The sequence below is a fragment of the Gopherus evgoodei genome, unplaced genomic scaffold (assembly GCF_007399415.2).
Source record: "Gopherus evgoodei ecotype Sinaloan lineage unplaced genomic scaffold, rGopEvg1_v1.p scaffold_87_arrow_ctg1, whole genome shotgun sequence".
NCBI classification, from domain to species: Eukaryota; Metazoa; Chordata; order Testudines; family Testudinidae; genus Gopherus; species Gopherus evgoodei.
Window position 1 is genome coordinate 197939 of NW_022060108.1, and position 27629 is coordinate 225567.

Genomic DNA, 27629 nt, shown 5'->3' on the forward strand with positions numbered 1-27629 from the left:
AAAATCAGCTCACGTGCCACCTTCAGCACCTGTGCCATAGGTTGCCTACCCCTGGTCTAAGAGAATTGCTTGTGTGACTTGTGGTCAGCCAGTGGGGTAAGACTAAAGTCCTCTTTGTCTGGCTGATTTGGTTTGCCTTGGTGTGCACAGAAACCCCAGCCTTGGGCTGTGACTACCGTGCTCTGAGCAATTTGTCCTGAATTGGCACTCTCAGTTGGGTCCCGCCAGAACCAGCACCATCACAGTGGCATAGTTGTGCTAGGATCCACAGAACCAGGTCAATTAAACTTTGGGTCAGAACCCCACGCTATCCAAATTTTATTTTTGGGATTGAGAGTTTGGTTGGTTAAAGAGCAGTTGCAATGGGTGAGCAAAGAGCACTTGAGGCCTTGGCAAAAGAGCCCTGGAAGATTTGTGTTCAGAAAGGTGATAAGCTTTAGAAAGAAAGCTACAAATCAAAACCTGGGAGAGCTGTTAATGGCCAGGGATCAGGAGGCAGGAGCACAGCCCTTACCTGAGGCTACGGAAGATGCAGAAAAAAATTAGAGTGCAGAAGACAACAAATAAACTGCAGTTGGAGCATGAACGGAATCTAGCAGATCTGCGCTTGTTGGAGAAGCAAAAAAATGCTGAATTGGAAGAAAAAGCTCGTAAGGGGCGTCTGGAGCTTCTGGCTGCTGAGGAGAAAGCTCGACAGAGGCAACACGAAACTGCCAGACTGGAGCTCCAAGTCAAAGAAGCAAGGGAAGAACAGCAGAAATTGGATCTATCTTGAAAGTCCAGTTTATAACAATGTTGGTATGTTGTATAACTCTGAGCAGTTGTCTGGGGGTAACCAAATGTACCCCAACACGGCCACCTTTTATGTCAATGCTGTTACTGTGAGTTCAGTAGAAGGTGGCTCCATAAATTGTGCCAGTGCTATGTATGGGAGTGGTCATGGAAAATTCAGAGAGTGTAAAAGTCAATGGTAAAAGCTGTTTAGGGCAAATTATGGCTTCTAACATCACTCTTGTTAAAGCAGATCTAGTCAAAGAGGAAGATTATTTACCAAATCAGAGTGTGAATGTTGTAGTCCTCTGTGAATTTACTGTCCGGGTGCCTTTAGCCAGAATCCACCTTGAATGGAATGGGGCTCAGCATGCAGTGATAGCTGGGGTAAGGAAGTTGTTGCCTAACGATCTTTTCATTGGGGAAGATGTTAAAGCTTTGTTCAGTTCAGGTAGCCAATCACAGGACAGAAATGATCTTAAACCTGTGTCTATTGTGGGCAATGATTTGCCTGGGGAGGGTTGCTCCAAAGGTTTGTCTGTGCAAGAAAGCAGTGTGTCTATGAATAGAGTTTCTGAATGTCTGTCTAATGTCTCAGAAGTGAATCTGGAGTTAGATCAAGTGCAGAAAGATCTCATTGGGCAGGAAAATATTTCTCAGGAGCAGATTAAAGTGGGTGGTCAAGTTAAAGCCGTAACTGAGGAAGGAAAGGGGAGATTTTTGATGGGTGATGAATTGTGGGCTAATACAACTTGTAAAAGGGAACCTGGAAAAGGGTAACTGTGATTTGCTGAAAGTCAGTGTAGTCAGAATAGCAGCAGTTTATCTGTTGGGAGTGGCAACGTGCCTGTGTCTATCAGAGGTATTGATTTGCCTATGGAGGGCAAGCAGTTGTCTGTGAACAGCTCGGTGTGCTGGGACAAGGGAAATGAGATCCCAAGCTGTGTGCCTGGTAAAGGAGACTGTGTCTCCGGCTTTTCTTTGTCCGTGGAGCAGACAGAAGGTGACTTTCAGCCTGTGAGGGTTGAGAATAGTGCACCTGTCCTCAGAGTTGGTTCTGGATTCAACTAAAGCCCAGGAAGGGAATGGTCCTAAGTTTGTGTCTGGTGGGGAGAATGGCACTATGACTAGGTTGAATCCGTAGCAAAATCCCACAGACCAGACAATTCTGGTGCTTGTAGTTTGCCAGTTGCTATTGTGTGGGTGGAAAAGGGTGTAGCAGCTCTGTCTGCTCAGGGTGATACCCTAGCCAGGGCACAAGGAGAGCATGAAGGTGATTTAATTGTGTTGCCCACTGACAGTTTAACAACTCATAGCAAGAAGGAAAAGATTCCTGAACTTGTGTGTGGCAAAGGAAGGAAGAATGCTTCTAAACTGTTATCTAATAAGTCTATGAGTTTGCCTGAAAGGGGATTGTGTAGGAATCTGCCTGATGGACCAGAGGTGATTCTGAATATAAGTGAGACCCAGAAAGAGTCTGTGGTTGCTCAGGAAAGTGTTCCTTTAGAGCAAGCCCTAGGCAAAGAGGGTAAGGGCAGAATTTCTGAGACGGGGGAATTGCTGTTTTAAAAAGCTGCTGGGAAAAGGAATCTTCATGATAATCTGTGCAAGCAGTTTACTGCAACTGAAGGGTGTGGAAGTGATTTAATCAAGGAAGTTTCAGTTCCTAACAGCCAGAAATTTTCTGTTGTGAATAGATCCACTGACTTTCCTTTTGAAAGGTCCAGTGTAGGTAGCTATGAAAAGGTCTCAGATGGAATAGAAGCTGTTAAGAAAGTTGAGCAGCCCTATTACCAAGTGGCTGGGTTTGGCCAGCTGGTTGGGAAGACAATGGTGTTGGGACAGGAATGCCTCCATGCTAATTCTGTGAGTGAGCAGTCTGTGCTTCAGGGTCTAAGGACAGATTTGGTTTATTTCAGAGCAAAACAGTTTGAGGATGCAGGGGAGAGCAAGCAAACTCTCATTCTCAGACCCTTTGGATTTGTCTGGTATCTCTGTAAGACGGAGTCCAGCCTTGGAATTGGTGGCAGCTAAGAAGTTAAAATCTGGTGTTTGTGTTGATGCAAATTACCTGGCTGACAGGGAGAAGAAAGACTTGCTAATAGCTGTTAGCACAGAGAGCCCACCCCATCAGCCAGTTAATTCTGTTAAGCAAGAGAAATCTGGGTTTGATCCTGCAGGACAAGGAGGAAAGAGAAAACTGAATTTTGCAAAGGAAAGCCACATGTTAGCCCTAAAATGCCAAAACCCCAATGGTATTGAGTCAAAGGTGTGGCATGACAAAAATGATTGTAGATGGACACTTGCAATGAATTTGTTGTTATTGCGAATGGTAATTTTTGTAACTATTGTGTTGCTATTACCAAGAACTGTAAAAATGTACAATGTGCCTAATCTTTTGGAAAATCCCTTGAAGATGTTGAAAGGAATACCTGAGAACACACTTTCTGTCAAAAGGCCTTGTTATACTGATGTTTCACAATTGATGCCTATAAACAGTATTGGAACTTTTCACTGGGGAAAAGACATTCCAGACCTGATGTGCTGTATGAAAAGGGAAACTGAGGCACACTACCGTATTGCTTTCATGGCTAAATGCCAAGATGCCTGTACTATGGACAACATTAATATCTACATTGATTTGATGTTAATTGGGTTCCAACCATTGGCCAGAGCGTGTATGGATAAAGTAGCTGAAGACAGACCCAAGGATGGGGAGCTCTTGGGATGCAGTCAGTGATGTTTGTGTCATCCCTTCCTGCATCAATTTTGCATTGGGGGTGTAACGTTATTGATATAAACTGGGACCATATAGAACATGGTGGCAACCAAGGTCCTGTAGTGGCACCAAATCTTATGTAAAGGGGGTCATATAAGGTGTCTAAGACCAGGTTATGGGTTGCTGGTTAGGATTATGCTGTCTGTATGCACGTGTCATTTTGTAGTTGAAGTTATGAGTATTGGCTGTATACTGTCTGTATTTCAAATTGGTGCTGTGCTTCTGGGAGACAATCCAGACAAGCTGGGGTTAGCTTTGCCTAGCCTGCTTGATGGCCCATTAAGGACCATCAGCTACACAACTGACCCATTGAGAGGAGGCAGATACGCCTTGTGACTCAGCAGGGTGTGCAGGAACTGGCCCATATGACTGCAAACTCCATTTTGCTGTAATTTTCCACAGTAAGAACAAAGAAGTGTTCTTACACCTGGAAGTGCCTATATAAGGCTGATGCCTCATCTCCAACTTATCTTCAATCCTGCTTCTTGCCTCTGGAGGGACTTTGCTACAAATTGAAGCTCTGCACAAAGGACTGATGACCCATCCCAGCGGGGGATGTTCCAGAGACTTGATTTGAACCTGCAGTTTACTCCATCACTGCTACAAGCCTGAACCAAGAGCTTTGCCATCACTGTATGTAATTGATTCCATGTAACCAATTCTAGCTCTCATCTCTATCTTTTTCCTTTTATGAATGAATCTTTAGATTTTAGATTCTAAAGGATTGGCAACAGCGTGATTTGTGGGTAAGATCTGATGTGTATATTGACCTAGGTCTGGGGCTTGATTCTTTGGGATCGAGAGAACCTTTTTCTTTTATTGGGGTGTTGGTTTTCATAACCATTCATCCCCAGGACCAGTGGGACTGGTGGTGATACTGGGAAACTGGAGAGTCTAAGGGAATTGCGTGTGTGACTTGTGGTTGGCCAGTGGGGTGAGACCAAAGTCCTCTTTGGCTGGCTGGTTTGGTTTGCCTTAGAGGTGGAAAAACCCCAGCCTGGGGCTGTAACTGCCCTGTTGTGACAATGCGGTTCTGGCGGGACCCAACTGAGAGTGCCAATTTAGGACCAATTGCTTAAACAGGGCAGTCACAGCCCAAGGCTGGGGTTTTTCCACCTCTAAGGCAAACCAAACCAGCCAGACAAAAATTATTTCGGTTTCACCCCGCTGGCTAACCACAAGTCACACAAGCAATTTCCTTAGACACTCCAGTCTCCCAGTATCACCACCAGTGCCACCCGTCCTGGGGATGAATTGTTATGAAAACCAACACCCCCCCAGTAAAAGAAAAAGGTTCTCTCGATCCCAAAGGACCAAGCCCCAGCCCCAGGTCAATATACACATCAGATCTTACCCACAAATCACGCTGTTGCCAATCCTTTAGAATCTAAAATCTAAAGATTTATTCATAAAGGGAAAAAGATAGAGATGAGAGCTAGAATTGGTTAAATGGAATCAATTACATACAGTAATGGCAAAGTTCTTAGTTCAGGCTTGTAGCAGAGATGGAGTAAACTGCAGGTTCAAATCAAGTCTCTGGAGAACATCCCTCTGCTGGGATGGGTCATCAGTCCCTTGTGTAGAGCTTCAGTTTGTAGCCAAGTCCCTCCAGAGGTAAGAAGCAGGATTTAAGACCAGATGGAGATGAGGCATCAGCCTTATATAGGCACTTCCAGGTGTAAGAACACTTCTTTGTTCTTACTGTGGAAAATTACAGCAAAATGGAGTTTGCAGTCACATGGGCCAGTCCCTGCACACCCTGCTGAGTTACAAGGCATATCAGCCTTCTCTCAGTGGGTCAATTGCGTAGCTGATGGTCCTTAATGGGCCATCAAGCAGGCTAAGCAGAGCTAACACCAACTTGTCTGGAGTGTTTCCCAGAACTGTAACAGCAATTTGAAATACAGACAGTATACAGCCAATACCTATAACTTCAACTACACAATGATACAGACATACAGACAACATCATCCTAACCAGCAACCCAGAACCTGGTCCTAGACACCTTATATGACCCCCTTTACCTAGGATTTGGTGCTACTACAGGACCTTGGTTGCAAACCATGTTCTATATGGTCCCAGTTTATATCAATAACGTCACACCTGTTTTGAGGAATTTGTCCTGAATTGGCACTCTCAGTTGGGTCCCGCCAGAACCGCATCGTTACAGCTTGTCCCTCTCCAGGGCAGTGGGGAACCACACCATCTTGCTACTTCCTTCCAGTCGCTGACGGGGAATTCGCCTGCGGCAGCAGTAGAGGCAAACACAGACAGTGATTCACGCCCGGCCCGCAGTTGGTAGCAATGGTGAGTCACGGGCTCAGGTTCTCAGGCAGGGGCTGAAGAACAGATTATGCAATTAGCAGGTCCAGGCCCTGGTCAGGGCTGGGCAGCAGAGAGTCATTGGCTCAGGCAGTAGCTGAGCTAAGACGGGTTCACAACTAGCCCAGGCTCTCGGCTCATAGGGGCCTGGAAAGGGGGAGACTGACACCGCAGGGTGGGTGGCAGGGGGGACGCAGGCCCTCCCACTCCATTGCATCCCAGCCCGGGGCCCTAACAGCGTCAGAAGACCCGCTGCTGCGTCAGTGGGATCCTGACCGCACCGCTCTGACATGGGCTCTGGCAGTGTCACAGCCAGACTCGGGTCGGCTGCCCCAGTGTGTTAGACCCTCTGGAGGTACCTGGGCCGGACGGTGTCCTCCAGGGGGTCTAACACCATGGACTCCTCCAGGTAACTGGCGAGGGGCAGGCTGGGCAGCTCCTTGGGCTCTGGTGGATGTCGGCAGGTCGGGCCGTTCCTCGGGCCAGCCGTAGGTCGCCGGGTCTGCCAACCGGGAGCTAGGCCGGAGGCATCTGGCCTCTGCGGCAGCTGCCTCTCGAGTGGGCTCTGGTTTGGGCTTTTATAGTTCCTCTCCTGCGCCTTGACCTGGGGGGGCAGGCACGGGACTCGCTGGCTCCGCTCCTCTGGTGTCTGGAGGCGCTCGTCCCTCTCCAGGCGGCGTGGAACCACACGGCCTCGCTGCATCCCCAGAGTCCTGCCTGGCTCCGTAGGGTCAGTCCCAGAGCATCGCCACTGGCCCCGTGACAGTAATAAAATCCATTCGGAGCCCGAGGAGCTGTTTGGTCCTCACCCCCAGGAAGGCGGAGCCCCGAGAGCTGGGGGATAAAGTTGGGCCCCCAAGGGGATACAAGGACAGGACTTTAACCCTGGCTCACGTTCTGCGGGTGCTTCTGGCTGCCCGTGGGCAGGTCTAAGACACCCCCCATAAATCCCACGGGTGCGAACCCAGCTGCGCATCGTGGGGGCGGGGAGCCACGGGACTGCACGGAGCCAGGCGGATTACAGGTGTTCCCTGCCTGACAGTGCAGGGTCTAGTGTCCTCACTGCAGCCTGTGGGGGCCAGAGCATTCCCACTTCATCACACTCGGATCAACCTTTCCCCTCCTCCCAGGAGCCAAGACCCAGAGGTTGGCGACCCTCGGCCAACACTTACCTGGGCTAGCTTCAGTGTGGCAGCACGTCACAGTGTGAATCAGGGCCCAGGCTGTGTGCACACAGCAGGCCTGGGCACGGCTCTGTTTGCTCACTGCCTGGCTGTGCACAGGGCGGATACAAGGCAACCAGCTGTACAGGAAGGGAAAGTGAAAGCATTCGGTCACTGCTCCCTGCTGTAGGCCCACTGCTAAGGAGCAGCCAGGCAGCTGGAGCCCCTCCTGGCCGGGGCTATGGGGGCACGAGTCGGGCTCTTCTCTCTGCTTCTCGGGGGCGTCTGTGAGTATATGGGCAAGGACCCAGCCCTCTCCCCAGCTCCCTGGTGCACCGGGGGCAAGGAGAGCGGGGGGTTTGTGTCCGGGATCGGGCCCTGAGTCTCTCCCACGGCCGCGCGGGGTTTGCACAGGACCCAAGGGGAGGGTGTGGCTCTCAGGCAGCACTAAACGGCTCGCTGTTGTTCACGGTGTCACCTCCGCCATGAACCAGAGACTCGCCATCTACCGATATCGCTGCCTTTGCCTTTGTCCATCGCCCGTCCCCCGTGTCTCTCTCCCTCCGGGGTGCGTCGATCTGATGCTGCCTCGCAGCCGTCCCTCCTCCAGCCACTAGAACCACCCGTGACCAACAGTTCATGTCCACACTGATGCGTCATCCTGGGGAGGTACAGCTGAGGCTCCAATCAGACTAATAAGAGCCAGGGGAGTTTTCAGCTCAGAGCGATAGGCTCAGGCTCTCTGCAGACCCAAGCAGAGTTGTCACTGCATCAGTCACATTCAGGGCAGTTTGTCCCTCTCACAGCAATGGGCTCAGGCTCTCTGCAGACCCAGGCAGCGTCATCACTGTATCGGTCACATTCAGGGCAGTTTGTCCCTCTCACAGCAATGGGCTCAGGCTCTCTGCAGACCCAGGCAGCGTCGTCACTGCATCGGTCACATTCAGGGCAGTTTGTCCCTCTCACAGCAATGGGCTCAGGCTCTCTGCAGACCCAGGCAGCGTCTCACTGCATCGATCACATTCAGGGCAGTTTGTCCCTCTCACAGCAATGGGCTCAGGCTCTCTGCAGACCCAGGCAGCGTCTCACTGCATCGATCACGTTCAGGGCAGTTTGTCCCTCTCACAACGATGGGCCCAGGCTCTGCAGAGTCAGGCAGCATCATTACATATGTCACACGCAGAAGGTTCTCTCCACAGCAATGAGGGGTAGAAACGTACTATGTTTTAAATGAAAGCTGAAATTCTGGTGAATCTGTTGTGTGTGGCACATCTGGCCCCCAGGCTGGACATTTAACAGTCCTGACTTAGAGAATATTTAGTTGAACAAAAGCTATTTAATCCCCCTCCTCCTCGCCCCGCAATCTCTTCTCCTTCCTCTCCCGGCTCCACTTCTCTGCATCCCTCTGTCTGGCTGCGAGCCATTCTCTGGCGCAGGCTGGGGATGAACCGGGCTCCATTCTGTGCAGGCGCCCAGCTGGAGGTGATGGTGGACTCCCCGGTGGCGGCTCAGCTGGGCTCCCAGGCTCTCCTCCCATGCACCTTCACCGTGGCGAACGCCCCCATCAGCCCAGAGTACCTGGCTGTGCACTGGTATTTCCAGGGCCAGGAGCTGGCGTCGTACGATGATTCCCTCAGCATCTCCCGGCCGGGAGTGTCCATGGACACGGAGCAGCTCGCCAGCGGCAACGCCTCTCTGGTTCTGCACAATGTGACCGTGTCGGAGCAAGGAGCCTACCGTTGCCTGGTCATCCACAGCCCGGACAGAGGGGAGCAGAGCCTATATCTGGCAGTGCTGGGTCAGTGCTGGCGAGGGAGTGGGGAGACAGGTGCGGGAACTGGTTCTGCAGCCAGCCCCTCTGCTCTGGGCACGGCCCGCACTGCGCGTGTTGCTGGGGCTGGGCAGGGTGTTTCCATGATAGGTGGGCACAAAAGAGGGCAAGGGGTTTCCTTACATTCCCAGCATGTGACTAAGCCCCCCCCCCCGGCCCCTGCCCCCACCCCCGCCAGCCAGGAGTGGGTGCCTCCAAGGGGCTGTTGGCCTCCCGCCCTGGCATTCTGGCAGCTCTGGCTGTCCTGGGGGGAGGAACCACCCAGCCCAGCAGGGGATGCTTGGGAGGCCCCCGACTCCCCAGGGCTCTCCCTGCTGATGCCATCTGGTTCCCTGCAGCCGTGCCCACCGTTGCCATCCCCAGTAAAGCGGTGCTGAGGGGGGAGCCGAACTTGCTGAAATGCTCCGTGTCCGGCTTCCATCCGGCCGACATCGCAGTGACCTGGCTGAGGGCTGGGGAGGTCCTGCCGGCATCCCCGCTCCCAGCGCCCCAGAGGAACCCGGACGGCACCTTCAACGTCAGCAGCTCTCTGACCTTCCAGCCCACGGAGCAGGACCAGGGCGTCGCCTTCTCCTGCCAGGTCCAGCACGCCGCTCTGCCGCGTGGCGCTCTGCAGACAGACTTCCAGCTCGTGTTCGGAGGTGACAACATGGGCGGGGGGCAGGAGGGAAGGGCCCTGGCCCTGTATTCCTGAGGGAAGCATGGCCCGGTAGTTCATGTGCTGGCCAGGCCTCAGGAAATCTGGGTTCAGATCCCAGCTCTGCTCCAGACTCCCCAAGCAACGTGGGGCCAGCCACTGACTCTGGGCATCTGGTCCTGGAGCTGCCGCTTCGCCAGATTCCTCCTCTTGCCAAAGCTGCGCCCCCACCCCGTCTCCTCGCTCCCAGGGTGCTGGCACCGGCGTGCACATGCCCAGGCACAGCGGTGTGGCTAGTAACGGTGGCGGGGGTGCTGTGGCAGGCAGGCCTGGCCCTAGGGTTGCCAGGTGTCCATTTTTTGACTGAAACACCTGGTCGGAAAGGGACCCTGGTGGCTCCAGTCTGCACTGCTGACCGGGCCGTTAAAAGTCCAGTCAGTGGCCCAGCCGGGCTAAGGAAGGCTCCCTGCCTGCTGTGACTCTAAGAGGCTCCCAGAAGCAGTGGCATGTTCCCCTTGAGGTTCCTACATATAGGAGCAGCCAGGGGGCTTTACACGCCACCCCTGCCCCAAGCGCCGGCTCTGCAACTCCCATTGGCTGGGAACTGCAGTCAACGGGAGCCACAGGGGTGGTGCCTACAGGCAGGGCAGCATGCAGAGCCACCTGGTCGCGTCTCCGTGTAGGAGCTGGAGATGGGACATGCCACTGCTTACAGGAGCTGTTTGAGGTGAGCCTGCACCCCTGACCCTCTCCTGCACCCCAACCCCCTGCCCCAGCTCTTATTCCCTTCCCACACTCCGAACCCCTCGATCCCAGCCCAGAGCCTCCTCCTGCACCCCTGTCATGGAGTCACCGGGTGATGCTCTGGAACTACTTCATATGAGTCCAGTCAGGACTCTGGGGGAGTCTCCTGTCTGTGAGCAGACTATTTCCAGGGCAAGAAGCTTACGCAGCTTTGACCTTCCTGGGTGTGAGCTTGGAGCATTCAGCACCCTCTGCCCCTCCGTGCACTCCCCACAGGCAGGGCTCCTGGGGGAGCCACAGGGTCCTGCAGCCCAATTCCACAGTCAGCAGTGACTCTCAGCCAGCCAAGAAAACAGAAGGTTTATTATTCAATAGGAACACAGTGTAGAACAGAACTTGTTAGCACAGAAATCTCGGGGAGTCCTGGGCCAGATGCCCTTGACTCCCCCTCTTCCAGTCCCCCCAAGCAGACTGCCCAGCTTCCAGTGACCTCACCTCAAACACCCCCTTTTCTCCCCTCCTTGTCTTTGTCTCACTTCCTGGGCAAAGAGTCACCTGGTCTCCTCCCTTGGTTCATCCCACTCCTGGGTCGACTCTCAGGTTATGAAGGGCACCAGTCATAGTATCTGTGCAGGCAGCTGGAGCAGCCTCACCTGCCCCAAAGGGTCTCAGACAAAGTCTCACACCCCTATTCCCACCACTGAGGTATTGGTGCAGCACACGGGGAAACTGAGGCATACACATTATTCATGCAAAATGGTAAAACTCACATAGGCTCAACAGTAAGAGTCAGATACAACATAACAAGGGAAAATTCCCACTTTGTCACAACCCCAAACCCCTCATCCCTCGCCCCATACCATATCCCACGCTCCCAGCAAGGGTGTTTGGTTTTGTGTAAGTGGCTGGTTGGTGACGTTACCTGGCTTGTACCCTGCTCTGCTTGTCCCATGGGATCTGGATCCTGGCCTTGCCCCATGGGCTGTCCCGGGGTGGTGCTATCTGTCTCTGAGCTGCTGCATAACAACTCGCATGACCCTGGTGTCTTTAACGCCCGCTGCAGTCTCTCCCATGGTGAACATTCACGCCCCCACGTTTGTACAAGGCAAGGCCCAGGTGTTAATGTGCGACGTGAAGGGTTTTTACCCAGAAGCCATCGCTGTTAACTGGCTCCTCAATGGTGTCCGGACAGAAGCCCCCCGCGTAAACCCCAATGGCACCTTCAACCTGGAGTCTTTCTACCAGTTCAAGCCTGTGGCGGAGTCAGAGGGTGCTGAGATCAGCTGTGAGGTGCAGCACGAGACGCTGAGCCGGCCCATCGTCCGGAGTGTGCGGGTGCATCTGGAGTGTGAGTGAGGGGACAGGGACGGAGGGCGGAGGCTGGTGTCAGGTGCCTGCCAGCTGGAAGGGGGGCAGGCTCCTGTCCTGGAAGCAGGGGGAAGGGACACTAGCCTCACCCTCCCTTGGACAGCTTGACATTGTCTGGAAGAACTGGCTGGCTCAGGGGGCAACAAAGGGCCTTCCCTGCTAGGGGGCACTGGCTCTGATCCGGCCCCAGGGCTGGGGACGGGCCAGCTTGGGGAGCAGAGAATGGGACATGGGGCCTCTCCCCTCTAGGGGGCGCCGGCTCCCATCTGGCCCCAGGGCTGGGGACTGGCTGGCGTGGGGGACAAACCCAGGTTCCCTTTCTCCCCAGATGAGGGGACCCAGGTCAGTGTCATAGTCCTGCTGGTGTCAGGGACGGTATCAGCGCTGGCGGTGGCTGGAGTCGCATTCTTCCTGTACAAGAGAAGCAGAGGTATGGGATGGCTTGGCCAGGTGCAGCTGCATGGGGCTTTCTCCTGCACCTCCCCACACGCCCAGTCCCGGGGGGCTCCCAGCAGGGCAGGTGTGGGTTTACAGACCCATGTGTGGTGCCAGCTGCTGCCCAGTAGTTCAGTGCGTCGCCGGCAGCGGGCGCCAGGTCTAGTTTTTAACTGTCACTCACACAAAGAAATGATTTTCACAGGGCTATTAAAAAAGCCCGTCAGTGTCCCTGGGGCAGGGTCCCCGCTGCATTTCAAGGGTATAATACCAATCCAACAGACACCAGAGGGGTTCACCCCCCAGTACAGTTGGTGACAAAGCTGTTTCCCCCCTATCCCTCTCCCCCATTCCTTGCGTCTCTAATAATGGCTGAGCTGTTTGTCCTCTTTGCAAACAATAGTACCCGGGAGAGCTGGGCCAGGCGTCAACCCAGACGGGCGCCGGCCAACAGAGCCCTGGTGCCCGACACGGCCCTTTAGAATGGAAACGCGTGGGCAGCATTTGCTGTACGTGCAGGTACCTGTGACTGGCCTGTCAAAAGAGCCGTAAATGTCTGCGAGGCCTCACGCCCGGCTCCCCCTTCACTTCCAAGCCGCGCAAGGGTGACCAGGAGGCCCACTGCAGGCTAGCACCGTTCCCATCATGGTAGGCTCAGTGCCTGCAAGCTGCACTGACTGGCCCTTGGTTAGGGTGACCAGATGTCTCGATTTTAGGGGGAAAGTCCCAATATTTGTTTGTGTTTTTTATATAGACTCTTATTACTCCCCACCCCCCTCTCCTGATTTTTCACACTTACTGTCTGGTCACTCCGCCCTCAGTAAATCCGCCAGGACTCGGATTTGAGAGTCCTGAGCCAGTCGGTACATTTCTCTTGGTCTCCCTTTCTCTGTGTCCGCCGCTGCCTCCCTGAAGGGTGGGCCTGCGCCTCGAGGCTGAGGCGTGAGACTGGCTGCATAGCTCTGGTCGAGGGAGCAGGCAACCGGAGAGCTGCACCCACTGCACAGCCCAGGGTCAGAACGGCTCCCATCATTTCCTGGGACTCCCCCTTGCCTTTGTCATGTCCCCGGCGTCTCTCGCCCACACCTCCATTGCAGGCTGTCTGGGGCAGGGCCGCTTTTCGTTACACCCCGAGCAGCATAGCCCTGGCCCCTGATGGGGATGCTGGTGCGGTATAAATAAGCATAAAATCACAGACTCTCAGGGTTGGAAGGGACCTCAGTTGGTATCTAGTCCAACCCCCTGCTCAAAGCAGGACCAATCCCCAATTAAATCATCCCAGCCAGGGCTTTGTCAAGCCTGACCTTAAAAACCTCTAAGGAAGGAGATTCCACCACCTCCCTAGGGAACCCATTCCAGTGCTTCACCACCCTCTTAGTGAAAAAGTTTTCCCCAATATCCAACCTAAACCTCCCCCACTGCAACTTGAGACCATTGCTCCTTGTTCTGTCATCTGGTACCATTGAGAACAGCTGAGCTCCATCCTCTTTGGAACCCCCCTTCAGGGAGTTGAAAGCAGCTATCAAATCCCCCCTCATTCTTCTCTTCTGCAGACTAAACAATCCCAGTTCCCTCAGCCTCTCCTCATAAGTTATGTGCTCCAGCCCCCTGATCATTTTTGTTGCCCTCCACTGAACTCTTTCCAATTTTTCCACATCCTTCTTGTAGTGTGGGGCCCCAAACTGGACACGGTACTCCAGATGAGGCCTCACCAATGTCGAATAGAGGGGAATGATCATGTCCCTTGATCTGCTGGCAATGCTCCTACTAATGCAGCCCAATATGCCGTTATCCTTCTTGGCAACAAGGGCCCACTGCTGACTCCTATCCAGCTTCTCATCCACTGTAACCCCTAGGTCCTTTTCTGCAGAACTGCTGCCCAGCCACTCGGTCCCTAGTCTGTAGCAGTGCACGGGATTCTTGTCTCTACATGTGTCTCTACAATGCTCGCTCTCTTTAGCCGCCCGCCAGATGTTCACCGCCAGCGACATCGTGGGGCCAAAAGTCTGGGTCCCTGGGGAGTACGTTTCCCTCGTGTGCATTGGCTACCACTGCTCGGCGGGCACGGAGGCCACGTGGGCAAAGTGCCAAAATGAAGAGCTAATGCCCATCGCCAGGGGTGACCCATCTGGGAGCGACGGGGAGGAGCAGCCGCTTGTTCCCATCAACAGTCTGTACAAAGTCCAGACGCAGATGCTGCCCTTGGACAAAGGCTCAGCCACTCTGGCCACGACACTCATGTTTCGTGTCAGGAGCCCGGAGGACCTGGGAGCCCGGTACCAGTGCTGCTTCATCAGCAAGGACGGGAGAACACTGAGCACCAAGGAGTTCGGAGACTACACCCTGCGCCGTGAGTCTTGGGGTGCCGCTGGATTGCTGCGCAGGCCAGAGGTTCATGGGGGGTTGGGGGGAGGAGGCTGGGAGTCAGGACTCCTGGGTTTTGTTCCCAGCTCTGTAAGTGGTTTGCGTTAGGCCTTTGGCAAGTCACTTTTTCTCCTTGCCTCAGTTTCCCCCCTTGTGATGACACGGACCCCTTCGGGGGTTGGGCTTGTGGGGCTTCAGTAGCGTGTGGAGAGCTCTGCGCCGTGGGGATGCGCTAAGAGCCTTTCCCAATTGGGAAGAGATGGCAGCGGCAGGGCCCCCAGCTGGCCAGCTAGGTCCATAGGCTCCAAGGAGGTGCATTGACATGGGGGCGGCCGTGGTAGGGGGGATTCTGCTACGCTCCTTTGGCCCTTTGTGGTGGGAGTGACACCGCCAGGGCTCCCGGGGACCCAGCAGAGCGGAGCTGTGGCAGGGGTGGGTGTAAAACACACCTCTGGCCCGAGGGCAGTGACCTGGGTGTAAGGTGTGCACTGAGGGACTGAGCCCGGGGGATGTTAGGCTCCCGCTGAGCCAGCCCGGGAGCTCCCGAACTGCTTTGCTTTGCAGCCTCCGCTCAGACCCAAGGACCAGCTGTGGACCCAGCAGCAGCTCGGCCTGCAGAGGAATAGCGGGAACAGCAGCCGGCCTGTGGGGGGCCCAGACAGTACGAAGCACCTGGACAGTACTGAACGGAGCACCTGAACCCAGGGCTTCCCGCTGTTCATGTCGCCCAGCAGGGCGGGGGAGGGACAGCATGCTAAGCCCGGAGCCCAAGCCCCCCTTCCATTCACACACACATCAGTCTGACACAGGTCAGCAGCACTTGGGGCCTGGGTCCCAGGACTCTGCCAGGGGGGGTGGGTCAGAGCTTGAGTCTTGCTGTGACTCGGGTCCACGCCCATCATTGTGCAGTGTGGACGCAGCTCAAGCCGCAGCCCCGAGTCAGAAGAATTGCATGGAGCAGTACGGACGTGTTAGCCTGGCCATGAGACCGGGAGCCAGCAACTTGTGAACTCAGGTTTACAGTGCAGTGTATATGCTCCAGCATGGGCTTGGAAACACCAAATCCACAAGCCCAATGTGAGTGCCTCAGTTTCCCTCAGACATTGCTACGGTGGGGGATGGAGGATTAAGTTTGCGCTCAGGGCCGGCTAAGAGCCACAGGAGTGTGTGTGTCACCCAGCTGTCTGAGCAGACTGAATGGCTCATGGCCAGCTCAATGGAGAACTGAGAAGACAATGGAAAGCCCAATCACCAGCACACTGACACCTGGATGGATTTCCCACCCCCCCAGCAGGGAAGCTGGGCAGAGGGCCCAGCTCGAGAACAAAGGGCTGGGAGGTGGGGGATAAAGGGCTGGTTTCTGGATGGAGCCTGGTTTCTCTCACCTGGGAACTGAGGAAGTCAGAGAGACACATAGCCAAAATGGAGTTTTACTCCTGAGGGAATACAGTGCCAAACAATTAAAAATTCTGTGCACAGAGGTGGGAGATCACTGTGCAGCTCCCCACCCGGGACATGGACTGTGCAGTGAAGCTGCACCCAATCCTGACACAACACAAGGGCTGGGCCTGCCCCTCCGCTCCAGGTGCACCAGGTGTGGGCGGGCAGGCTCAGCCCCAGCACCTAGTGTGGAGGTGTGATGTTATCTGGTTAGAATATGACGATGAAGATCATTGCTGCTACCACTGTTATATATTGGAACAAGTCTTGTACAAAGTGTGTCAAGTAAGGTGTCTATGGAGAGGTCATGGTTTGCTGCATATGCTTATGGTATTTCTATGCATGTGTCACTTTTGTATCTGAAGTTATGAATGATAACTATTGTCAGAGTCCCTGGGCGATGCTCCGGAACTGCTCCCCACCAAGCCAGTCAGGACTCTGGGGAGCCTCCTCTCCCTTGGAGCAGACTTGTTCAGGGCAAGAAGCTCACCTGGCTTCACCTCCTGGGTCTCTCCTTGGAGCATTCAGCATCTTCTGCCCCTCCGTGCGCTTCCCACAGTGAGTCTGCCCTAGCGGGGTCCTGGGGAAGCCACAGGGTCCTGCACCCCCACTTTGCAGTCAGACGTGACTTTCAGCCAGCCAGTAACACAGAGGTTTATTAGATGACAGGAACACAGTCTAAACCAGAGCTTGTAGGTACAGAGAACGGGACCCCTCAGCTAGGTCTATTCTGGGGCCCAGCAAGCCAGACAACCCCCGTCTGCCCTCACTTCCACTCCCCAGACAGCCCCAAACTGCAACCCGCTCCAGCCCCTCCTTCTTTGCTGAGCTCCTTTCCCGGGCCAGGAGGTCACCTGATCTCTTTGTTCACCTTTAGCTATTCCCTTGCAGGGTGAAGGGCCCTGGCCATTTGTTGCCAGGATACAAAGTGTCAGCAAGTTATGCACACTGGAGACTTAAGAAATGCATAGGGGAAACTGAGGCACCCACACAGTATTTAGAGGAAACATTAAGAACAGTCCCACTTCGTCACAACTATGTACCTGTATTTCAAATGTTTGCTCATGTGGTAACACCAATAAGGTATTTAACCTGCACATCTTGAAGGGACCATTCCCGTTAAATGGCCCATTGAAGAACACTGAATTCCCAATGGGAGATGCCTGTCTACACTAAATGGACTTTCCTGTGAACGTTCTAACTGGGGCGTGGGGAATGGCCTCTGCTATGACTAAGCAAAGCAACATGGACATGTGACTTGCCCATGTGACTCCAAACCCCATCTTATTATCTGTAATTTCTCACAGTGAGAACAATGGGATTCCCTTCACTTGGCAGAAGCTATAAACGACCCTGGACACAGCTCCATTTGGCCTCTTTCCTGCTCAAACCTCAAGTCCCTCTAAGCGGCCAGCTGCCTATTAAGCCCCATGCGGTGGCTCAGGGCTGCAGCCAGGGGAGAGGCGTCTCTCCCCCAGCCCCAAGCTGCTGCGATGAGAGAGGGCGGGGAGGAGTTGTCTCTCCCCACTTCAGCCCCAGGTCAGCCTGTGCCCCCAAACCCTCATCCCTGGCTCTACTCCAGAGCCTGCACTCCAACTCTCTGCCTCAGCCTTGAACCCTCTCCTGTATCCCAAACCTCTCATCCCCAGCACACCCCAGAGCCTGCACCCCCAGCCAGAGCCCTCACCCCCGCACCCCAACCCTCTGGCCCAGCCCTGATCCCCCTCACATATCCTGAACCCCTCATTTCTGGCCGCACCCCCACCCCAGAGCCCATATCTCCTCCCACATCTCAATCCCCTGCCTCAGCCTGGAGCCCCATCCCATCCTCTGAATCCCTCTGCTCCACCCGCCCCCAGCCTGGAGCCCCCTCCGACTCCCCAAACCCCTCATCCCTAGCCCCACCCCAGAGTCTGCCCTCCCAGCCGGAGGCAGCACACAGCACCACCCCTGCACCCCAGCCGCGAGCCAGGCCAGTGAACATGAGCGAGTGTATGAGGGTGGGGAGAGCGAGCGACAGGGAGGGGGGATGGAGTGAGTGGGGGCGGGGAAGGGGTGTTTGGCTTTGTGCAAGTAGAAAGTTGGTAACGTTATCTGGCTCCAGGCTGCTCCGGCTCCAGCTCCCGGCTCTCTCTACTCTGGCCCCTGTGCTTCTGGCTTCTGCTTGCCTGCCCCCAGCTCAGCTCAGGCTGCTGCTCTCCCCTTAGCTCTGCCCCGCTCTGGCTCAGGCAGCTCCAGCTCACCTGCAGAACAGGACCCCGGGTTCCTGGCTCTCTCATTGGCTGCCTGCCTTGTCTGTTGGGCTGACCTAGAACAATAGGGTCTCCCCATTGGCTCTGGGGACTGTCAGACTCAGGATCTTGATTTCTCTTCAGCCCCTTCCTTTTCTTTTGGTGCTGGGAGAGGGGCCAGCCAAAAATCCCCTTCAGTGTAAGTGAGGGGCCAGCAGCCCCCTCCATACAGGGACTATGTGTTACACTGATAAAATTACACAGGATCTTTTCGGGGACAAGGCAATATGCCATCTTTATTATGAGAACACAAATTGATTTATAACCAATAGCTAATACCTAATACCAACATACGTACACACGCATGTGACGAAGTGGGACTGTTCTTAATGTTTCCTCTGAATACTATGTGGGTGCCTCAGTTTCCCCTATGCATTTCTTAAGTCTCTAGGTGGTGGGATAAAGGCCAGTGTGCATAAATCACTGACACTCTGTCTCCCTGGCAACTAATGGCTGAGGCCCTTCCTCCCTGCAAGAGGATGCTAAAGGTGTTGGAGAACAAAGGAATCAGGTGACCTCCGACCTGGGAAAGGAACAAAGCCCAGAGGAGGAGGGGCTGGAGGTGATTTCAGTTTGGAGCTGGCTGGGGATGAGGAGTGAGGGCAGACGTGGGGATCTGGCTCACTGCCCCCCAGAATGGACCCAGCTGAGGGGTCCGGTTCACTGTACCTACAAGCTCTGGTTTAGACTGTGTTCCTGTCATCGAATAAACCTCTCTGTTCCTGGCTGGCTGAGAGTCACGTCTCACTGCAAAGTGGGGGTGCAGGACCCGGTGGCTTTCCCAGGACCCCGCTGGGGCAGGCTCGCTGTGGGAAGCTCATGGAGGGGCAGAGGATGCTGAATGCTCCAAGGAGAGACCCAGGAGGTGAAGCCGTGTGAGCTTCTTGCCCTGAAGATAGTCTGCTCCAAGGGAGAGGAGGCTCCCCAAAGTCCTGCCTGGCTTTGTGGGGAGCAGATCCAGAGCATCGCCTGGGGACTCCGTGACAACGAGTGCGTGCCCCGCCCCCTCCAAATGTTCTGCAGCTGTTGTACTAGTCCTGGATGCAGCTTGAGTCCCTAGCTTAGTTTCGTAGCTTGAGTTTGCAGCTTGTGGCAGCTAACTGGCCAGGAAAGCCGGGCACAAGGAAGAGCCAGGTCTCTGTCGGGTGCACACCGATGCCCTTTGATGTTGTCAGCAGAACGTTACCCAAAGTCTTCCATCTCAGCCATCCTTTTTATAGGCTTTAGTTTGAACAAGAGTCTATGGAGTTTGAACAAGAGTCTATGGGTCTTGCTGTGTCCCGCTGCCTCTGGGATTGGTGATTGATCACCTGTCCATTGCAGAGATGACTGTCAGCCTCAGACCTGACTTTTATCTTGTTTCAATTGCATCTTTGTTCCTTTCTTTTGGGGCGGATTCTTCTCATTTTTCAATGCATCTTCAGCCGTTGGTGTTTGCACTTCACTTTGTCAGGATAGGTTGGGGCCGGCGGTTGATTCCATTATCCCAGTGGTTCTCAAACGATTGTACTGGTGACCCCTTTCACATAGCAAGCCTCTGAGTGAGACCCCCCCTTAAAAATTAAAAACACTTGTTTATATATTTGACACCATTATAAATGCTGGAGGCAAAGCTGGGTTTGGGGTGGAAGCTGACAGCTCGCAACCCCCCTGTAATAACCTCACGACCCCCTGAGGAGTCCCAACCCCCAGTTTGAGAACCCCTGCACTATTCATGCGTACCTCATTCAGACACCTGAACTGAGTTACTAAGGTTACATCAGGGTTTTGCACAATGGAGTGAGCATTTCAAAATGGAGTTTTACTTACAATACGGAGTCTTATCAAAAGAAGTGTCATGAACAATTTACAGTGTTGGGAGGCAAACAGTGAAAAGGGGTTACAATGTTAAAACAGTCACCCAAAGAGCAAGGACCAGCGCTCCAAGCAGCAATTGAACTGAAAGTGCAAGAGCAGCCGGCCGAACAGCTGTGGCTCTAAGAAGCGGATGGTGATTGAACAGAACAGCTGCGGACGTTTTCGATAAGCACGAACTGTGGGAACTTCACCAGCAGCTTTATTGCCATTTAGCGGGTTATTGCGAAAGCCGGTTGGATGAATGAATGCTGTGTCAGTCATGAGACTTTACTCACGAAGTTCTGTTCGTTCATATGATACAAAATAAAGTCAGATTAATAAAGTCTCAATAACAATAGTCATTAAAAAGAAACAATTTCATTCTTCAGCTCTACGTTTGGCAAACAACCGTCCCTTCCTGCAGCTTTTCAGTGAACTCTCTTGTGTCCAGGGCCTTGTCACACTCATTCTCTCCTGCTTCTGGACTCATTGTGGGAGCCCATCACCCTCCGGCCGCTCCTCAGGCCTGCCCCAGGCTGACTGCCCATGAGTTTCCCTTCTCCAGCGGTGACCAAAGGTGCAGCTGCCCTTCTCAGCCCCTCACCACTCACTAGAGGCACTTGCTGGTTTTATACTCATGTGCTCCCTTCCCAGCTGAGTCAGATACCACAACAGGGCTGGCCAGCCCGGCACTGCTGTCCCTTACGTGTGTGTCTACACAGCGCACTAAGCCCGGACTCTCACTCCGGTTTAAACCCCACTTCTGTCCCCACACAAATCAGTCTGACACAGGTCAGCAGCACTCAGGGCCCGGGTCCCAAGACCCTGCCTGGGGGGGTGCGTCAGAGCTTGAGTTCTGCTGTGACACGGGTCAAAGCCCTGTCATTGTGCAGTGTGGATGCAGCTCAAGCCGCAGCGCCACGTCAGGAGGGCTGTGCGGTGCAGTACGGACGTGTTAGTGTGGCTGTGAGACCCAGGGCTGGCGATTGTAACCCCAGGTTTACAGTGCAGTGTAGACACAGCTCAAGCTGCAGCCCCGAGTCAGGAGAGCTGCACGGTGCAGTACGGACGTGTTAGTGTGGCTGTGAGACCCAGGGCTGGCGATTGTAACCCCGGGTTTACAGTGCAGTGTGGACACAGCTCAAGCTGCAGCCCCGAGTCAGGAGGGCTGCACGGCGCAGTACGGACGTGTTAGTGTGGCTGTGAGACCCAGGGCTGGCGATTGTAACCCCAGGTTTACAGTGCAGTGTGGACACAGCTCAAGCTGCAGCCCCGAGTCAGGAGAGCTGCACGGTGCAGTACGGACGTGTTAGTGCGGCTGTGAGACCCAGGGCTGGCGATTGTAACCCCAGGTTTACAGTGCAGTGTGGACACAGCTCAAGCTGCAGCCCCGAGTCAGGAGGGCTGCACGGCGCAGTACGGACGTGTTAGTGCGGCTGTGAGACCCAGGGCTGGCGATTGTAACCCCAGGTTTACAGTGCAGTGTGGACACAGCTCAAGCTGCAGCCCCGAGTCAGGAGAGCTGCACGGTGCAGTACGGACGTGTTAGTGCGGCTGTGAGACCCAGGGCTGGCGATTGTAACCCCAGGTTTACAGTGCAGTGTGTACACAGCTCAAGCTGCAGCCCCGCGTCAGGAGGGCTGCACGGTGCAGTACGGATGTGTTAGTGCGGCTGTGAGACCCAGGGCTGGCGACTGTAACCCCGGGTTTACAGAGCAGTGTGGATGCTCCAGCATGGGCTTGGCAACACCGACTCCCCAAGCCCGGTCCCAGAGAGCGGGGTTAGTGAGCCATACGGATGCGCTCCAAAGGGGCAGGCTGTCCGCCTGGGTCTGACACATTTCTGGACTTGAAAAACAAAGTGTTGAAATGATGAAAACGGTCGGTGGCAACTTGGTGAAACCAAAACATTCTGGTTTGCAACAACTTTGTGTTTCACGCGTTAAGCTAATCACAGCGCCAGTGTTTTGAAAAGGACAAAACAGGACAACTTCCAGGCAGGGCTGGTGCAACCATTTACGCGACCTAGGTGGTCGCCTAGGGTGCTGGGATTTGCGGGACGTCATTTTCTTCCACAGCGACTGCGGCGTCCCGATCTTCAGTTGCCCCAGTTGCGGCTGGCATTTAGGTGGAGGGAGCTGGGGCAGGGGAGTGCAGGGAGGGCCGCCTGCAGCAAGTGAGAGGGCGGGGGGGCGGCACACAGGGGAACTCCAAGCCCCAGCTCACCCCTGCCCTACCTCTTCCCCGAGCACGCCTTGGCTGCTTCACTTCTCCCACCTCCCAGGCTTGCGGCACCAACCAGCTTAGGCACCGCAAGCCTGGGAGGCGGGAGAAGTGAAGCAGTGACGGCGTGCTCGAGGTGCTTGTGCATAGAGCAGGGGTGAGCTGGAGTGGGGGAGGTGCTTCAAGGTGGAGCTGCTGCAAGGGGGTCCTCAGGGCCGATGGGGGGAGCTGCCATGGGGGGGCGCCTCAGAGTGGGGGCACAGAGGGGTGCAAGGTGGAAGTTTCACCTAGGGCACAAAACACCCTTGCACTGGCCCTGCTTCCAGGTCACCTGGTGCTGGCTCCATCTTGGGATACCAGTGTTTTCCCACTGACGGGTGTGGGAACTAAGCTTAGAGAGAAAAGGTTCCCTCCATACGCAAAAACTACTTCAGGCAGGGGAGTGACATCATTGGGACTCTTCACTGACTCCCTGCCCAAGTTGACTCCTGGAAACACCTGAGGAACAAAGACTGACCTGGGGGAAGTGCTGGACCCAGGCTGGAGGGGTTTTTAGCCTGTGAAAGGAACATCTGAGGATTCCAAGCTGTGAGCAAGTGCAACTGACCCCTTAAGAATCTCTGCAGCCTGCTTGAATCATCCCTTGGGGGAGAATTTGCTGCTCATGTCCAATCTCCTTAGTATATTAAGCTTAGTTTGCATTTTTGTTTGTTTGCTAGGTAATCTGCTTTAATCTGTTTGCTAGCCCTTATAATCACTTACAATCTATCTTTTGAAGTTAATAAACTTGTTTTTGCTTTGTCTAAAACCAGGGTGTGGGAGTCATAACTCAGGGCAGACGGGTGTTGCATATTTCTCTCCACATTGAAGGAGAGGGTGAATTTCATGAGCTTGCGCTGTACAGTTCCCTGTGCAGCACAAGATGGTATAATGCTGAGTTTACACTCCAGATGTGGGGTGCGTATTAGGGACTGAGAGGCACCTTAGCTGTGCTTGCCCATGCAGGGGCTAGTTAAAGAACCCATGTGATTGTAACTGCAGCTGGATGTGTCCCTACCTGTGTGTGTGCTGGAGCCTGGGAGACGGCTTAGCAGGCTGGTCCCAGCAGCAGTGTGAGAGGGAGCCCAGGCTGCTGGGTCAGAGTTGCTCAGTGGTACCCTAGTTCCAGGTGGCACCCTTGGGGGGTGCCCCTCACAACCATCCCCGCCCATCCTGGCTAATAGCCATTGATGGACCTGTCCTCCAGGAATTCATCTAGTTCTTTTTTGAATCCTGTTCTAGTCTTGGCCTTCACAACATCCCCTGGCAAAGAGTCCCACAGGCTGGCTGTGCGTCGTGTGAAAAAAAACTTCCTTTTGTTTGTTTTAAACCTGCTGCCTATTAATTCCATTGGGTGACCCCTAGTTCATATGTTATGAGAAGGAGTAAATAGCCTGTTTACCCAAGGTGATAGACCCAGGCCAGTTGGGTACAGCAGAATAGCCGAAGGCAGATATACTGGCCACTGGCTGAGCAGTTTTCTGTTCCCTGACTGACCGGAGCAGGGGCTGCTCCAGGCTAATGAGAACACCTGACTCTAATTAACCTGCAGAGTCAGGGGAGCCCATTCAGTTAATGTGACCACCTGACTCTAATTAAGGCCCTGCTGATACTGTAAAAAGGGCTCACTCCAGTCAGGCAGGGGAGAGCAAGTGCAGCTGAAGGGCTGGTTACTGAAGACCCCCTCAGACCATTGTTAAAGGAGCCCTAAGGTAAGGGAGAAGCAGGAGAGCTGTGGGGAAGTGGCCCAGGGAAATGTAGCAACTCTGGAAGTGAAAGGTTGGCTGCCAACAGCTGCTACCATTAGGGTTCCTGGGCCGGAACCCGGAGTAGAGGGTGGGCCCGGGTTCCCCCCAACCCACCACTACAAGAACATCTCCTGGGAGGGGAAGTCAGGCCCCTGTCAGGACAGGAGGCTGAACAGAGACTGGGATTCTCTCACCAACCTCCTTGCTGGCCTGTGATGAAAAGGGCTCAGTAGACTGTAACCCTGGCCCTAGAGAGAGAAGGGCTACGTGGAGGGACACAGTGAGCCCCTGAGGCTAGCATAAACCGCCTAGAAGCACAGGACCCATGGGAGCAAGGTCGGAGCTCTGCCACACCAGTAAGGGGACAAAGCCCAGAGGTGGGGCAGCTGGGCGTGACTGAGGCTGGGCGGCTGGAAGCTGGTCAGTCTCCTGGGTAGGGACTTGGCGGGGAGCCCAAAGACCCCCCCAAGATGGGCTTGGCTGAAAGTTCCTGTTTTCTGAGCTAACAAGCCCTGTTCTACACTGGGTTCCTGTTGGCTGATAACCCATCTGTGTCACACACTGGCTGGGAGTCCCAGCTGGCTGTGGAGTGGGGGGGACTGGAGTGGAGGGCAGGGGAGGGTCCCTCTGGCTGCCCCAGGGCCCCGTCCAGGGGGACCCACTGCCAAAAGCTCAGGGGGTGAACAGGGGGCTGGACGCTCCGAGGTCAGAACCAGGACGAGCTGTAGCCGAGGAAGCTCCTCCTAGTGACAATGTTCCCCGAGGGGTGTTGTCAAGGTTCCTCCCCCACTCTGAATTTTAGGGTCCATATGTGGGAACCTGCATGGACACTTCTAAGCTTAATTACCAGCTTAGATCTAGTAACACTGCCACGTCCAGAAATTTCAGTGTCTGGAACACTTCCTGTCTCCCTAAAACCTTCTCCTCCCTAGGCAACCTTGAGAGGCTTTTTCACCAAGTTCCTGGTGAACACCGATCCAACCCCTTGGATCTTAACATAAGGAGAATTTAACCATCCCCCCCCTTTCCCCCGCCAATTCCTGGTGAGTCCAGATCCAATCCCCTTGGATCTTAAAACAAGGAAAAATCAATCAGGTTCTTAAAAAGAAAGGTAAAAATCATCTCTGTAAAATCAGGATGGAAAATACTTTACAGGGTGATCAGATTCATATAGCCCAGAGGAATCCCCTCTAGCCTTAGGTTCAAAGTTATAGCAAACAGAAGTAAAATCCTCTCAGCAAAAAAAAGAACATTTACAAGTTGAGAAAACAAAAATAAGACCAACACACCTTGCCTGGCTGTTACTTACAAGTTTGAAACATGAGAGACTGATTCAGAAAGATTTGGAGAGCCTGGATTGAAGTCTGGTCCCTCTTAGTCCCAAGAGCGAACAACCCCCAAAACAAAGAGCATACACAAAAGACTTCCCCCCACCAAGATTTGAAAGTATCTTGTCCCCTTATTGGTCCTCTGGTCAGGTGTCAGCCAAGTTTACTGAGCATCTTAACCCTTTACAGGTAAAAGAGGCATTAATCCTTAACTATCTATTTCTGACACGCTCCCCAAATCTCAGACAGTGGGGAACCACACTGGTGGTGATTTCTTCCTAGAACTTTAGAATAAACAGATTAATAAAACACATGCACCTTTACATATACTACTAATTATGTAAAACGACAAGATTTTTCACATTTCAAGGACAATTTTTAACCAGTTGATTCTGGGAAACTTTCACGGGAGAGTGCATCAGCTACTTTGTTAGAAGTTCCTGAAAAGTGTGTTCGAAATCAAAATCTTGGAGCGCTAAACTCCATTGAAGCAGTTTTTTGTTGTTTCCCTTGGCAGAATGAAGCCACTTTAACGCAGCATGGTCGGTTTGTAGCTGGAAACGCCATCCCCAAACGTATGGGCGTAGCTTTTCCAGGGCATACACAATGGCATAGCATTCTTTTTCACTGATTGACCAGTGACTTTCCCTCTCAGACAGTTTCTTGCTGAGAAACACGACAGGATGAAATTCTTGATCCGGTCCTTCCTGCATTAAAACTGCTCCTACACCATGCTCAGACGCATCTGTGGTTACGAGGAATGGTTTGTTAAAGTCGGGGGCCCTTAGCACAGGGTCAGACATGAGCGTTGCCTTAAGCTAGTTAAAGGCCTTCTGACACTCATCAGTCCACTTAACTGCATTTGGCTGTGTCGTTCTGGTCAGGTCTGTTAGTGGGGCAGTGATTTGGCTGTAGTGTGGTACAAATCACCTGTAATATCCGGCCAAGCCTAAGAAGGATTGGACCTGTTTCTTTGACTTTGGGATAGGCCACTTTTGGATAGCATCCACCTTGGCCTGTAGGGGATTTATTGTTCCTTGACCCACCTGGTGTTCAAGGTAAGTCACTCTGTTTTGGCCTGTTTGATACTTTTTAGCCTTAACAGTTAGTCCTGCCTGCCTGATGCGCTCGAAGACTTTTTCCAGGTTCTCCAGGTGTTCTGCCCATGAATCAGAAAAAATGGCCACATCATCAAGGTAGGCAACTGCAGATTCTCCCAATCCTGCTAGGAGACCATCTACAAGTCTTTGGAAGGTGGCGGGTGCATTTCGCAGCCCGAAAAGAAGCACATTAAATTCATACACCCCCGCATGGGTGACGAATGCTGACCTTTCTTTGGTGGGTTCACCTAGCGGTACGTGCCAGTACCCCTTGGTTAAATCTATTGTAGAGATGAACTGGGCACGTCCCAACTTCTCCAATAGCTCATCGGTGCGTGGCATTGGATAGTTGTCTGGACGAGTTACAGCATTTAGCTTACGGTAGTCCACGCAAAAGCGTATTTCCCCATCTGGTTTGGGTACCAGAACCACTGGAGATGCCCATGCACTGGTAGAGGGGCGGATTATACCCATCTGTAGCATGTTTTGGATCTCCTGTTCTATAGCAGTTTGGGCATAAGGAGACGCCCGGTAGGGTGGGGTTCTAATTGGGTGAGCATTACCTGTGTCAATGGCATGGTATGCCCATTCAGTCCACTCTGAGGTGGCTGAGAACATTGGCGCAAATCTAGTGCACAGCTCCTTGATCTGCTGTCACTGCAGACGTCCAAGGGTCGCGGAGAGATTCACCTCTTCCACGCCACCATCACTTTTTCTGTCGTAGTAGACACCTTCAGGCCACTCAGCGTCATCTCCTCCCTGGGCTGTAAACTGACAAACCTTTAAGTCTCTGGAATAAAAGGGCTTTAGAGAATTAACATGGTACACTGTGACGATGCGGTTCTGGCGGGACCCAGCTGAAAGTGCCAGTTCAGGACCAATTGCTCAAACAGGGCAGTCACAGCCCTAGGCTGGGGTTTTTCCACCTCTAAGGCAAACCAAACCAGCCAGACACAAATGACTTCAGTTTCACCACACTGGCTAACCACAAGTCACACAAGCAATTCCTTAGACACTCCAGTCTCCCAGTGTCACCACCAGTGCCACCTGTCCTGGGGATGAATGGTTATGAAAACCTACACCCCAGTAAAAGAAAAAGGTTCTCTCGATCCCAAAGGACCAAGCCCCAGACTCAGGTCAATATACACATCAGATCTTACCCACAAATCACGCTGTTGCCAATCCTTTAGAATCTAAAATCTAAAGGTTT

General features: G+C 53.6%; 1 protein-coding gene across 3 annotated transcripts in view; it reads left to right on the forward strand.

Moving 5' to 3' along the window:
- The first annotated feature begins 7198 nt into the window (after positions 1-7198).
- The window catches only part of LOC115644076 (tyrosine-protein phosphatase non-receptor type substrate 1-like), a 38848-nt gene continuing 18417 nt past the window's right edge, over positions 7199-27629 (forward strand). For 2 of the 3 annotated variants that reach the window (XM_030548155.1, XM_030548156.1), the window contains exons 1-5: positions 7199-7322; positions 8504-8863; positions 9205-9507; positions 11311-11595; positions 11944-12045. In XM_030548155.1, coding sequence (XP_030404015.1) covers positions 7277-7322; positions 8504-8863; positions 9205-9507; positions 11311-11595; positions 11944-12045 — 1096 coding nt within the window. In that variant the 5' untranslated portion in view covers positions 7199-7276. The remainder of the gene's footprint in view (positions 7323-8503; positions 8864-9204; positions 9508-11310; positions 11596-11943; positions 12046-27629) is intronic. The other variant, XM_030548157.1, reaches the window with a different exon arrangement.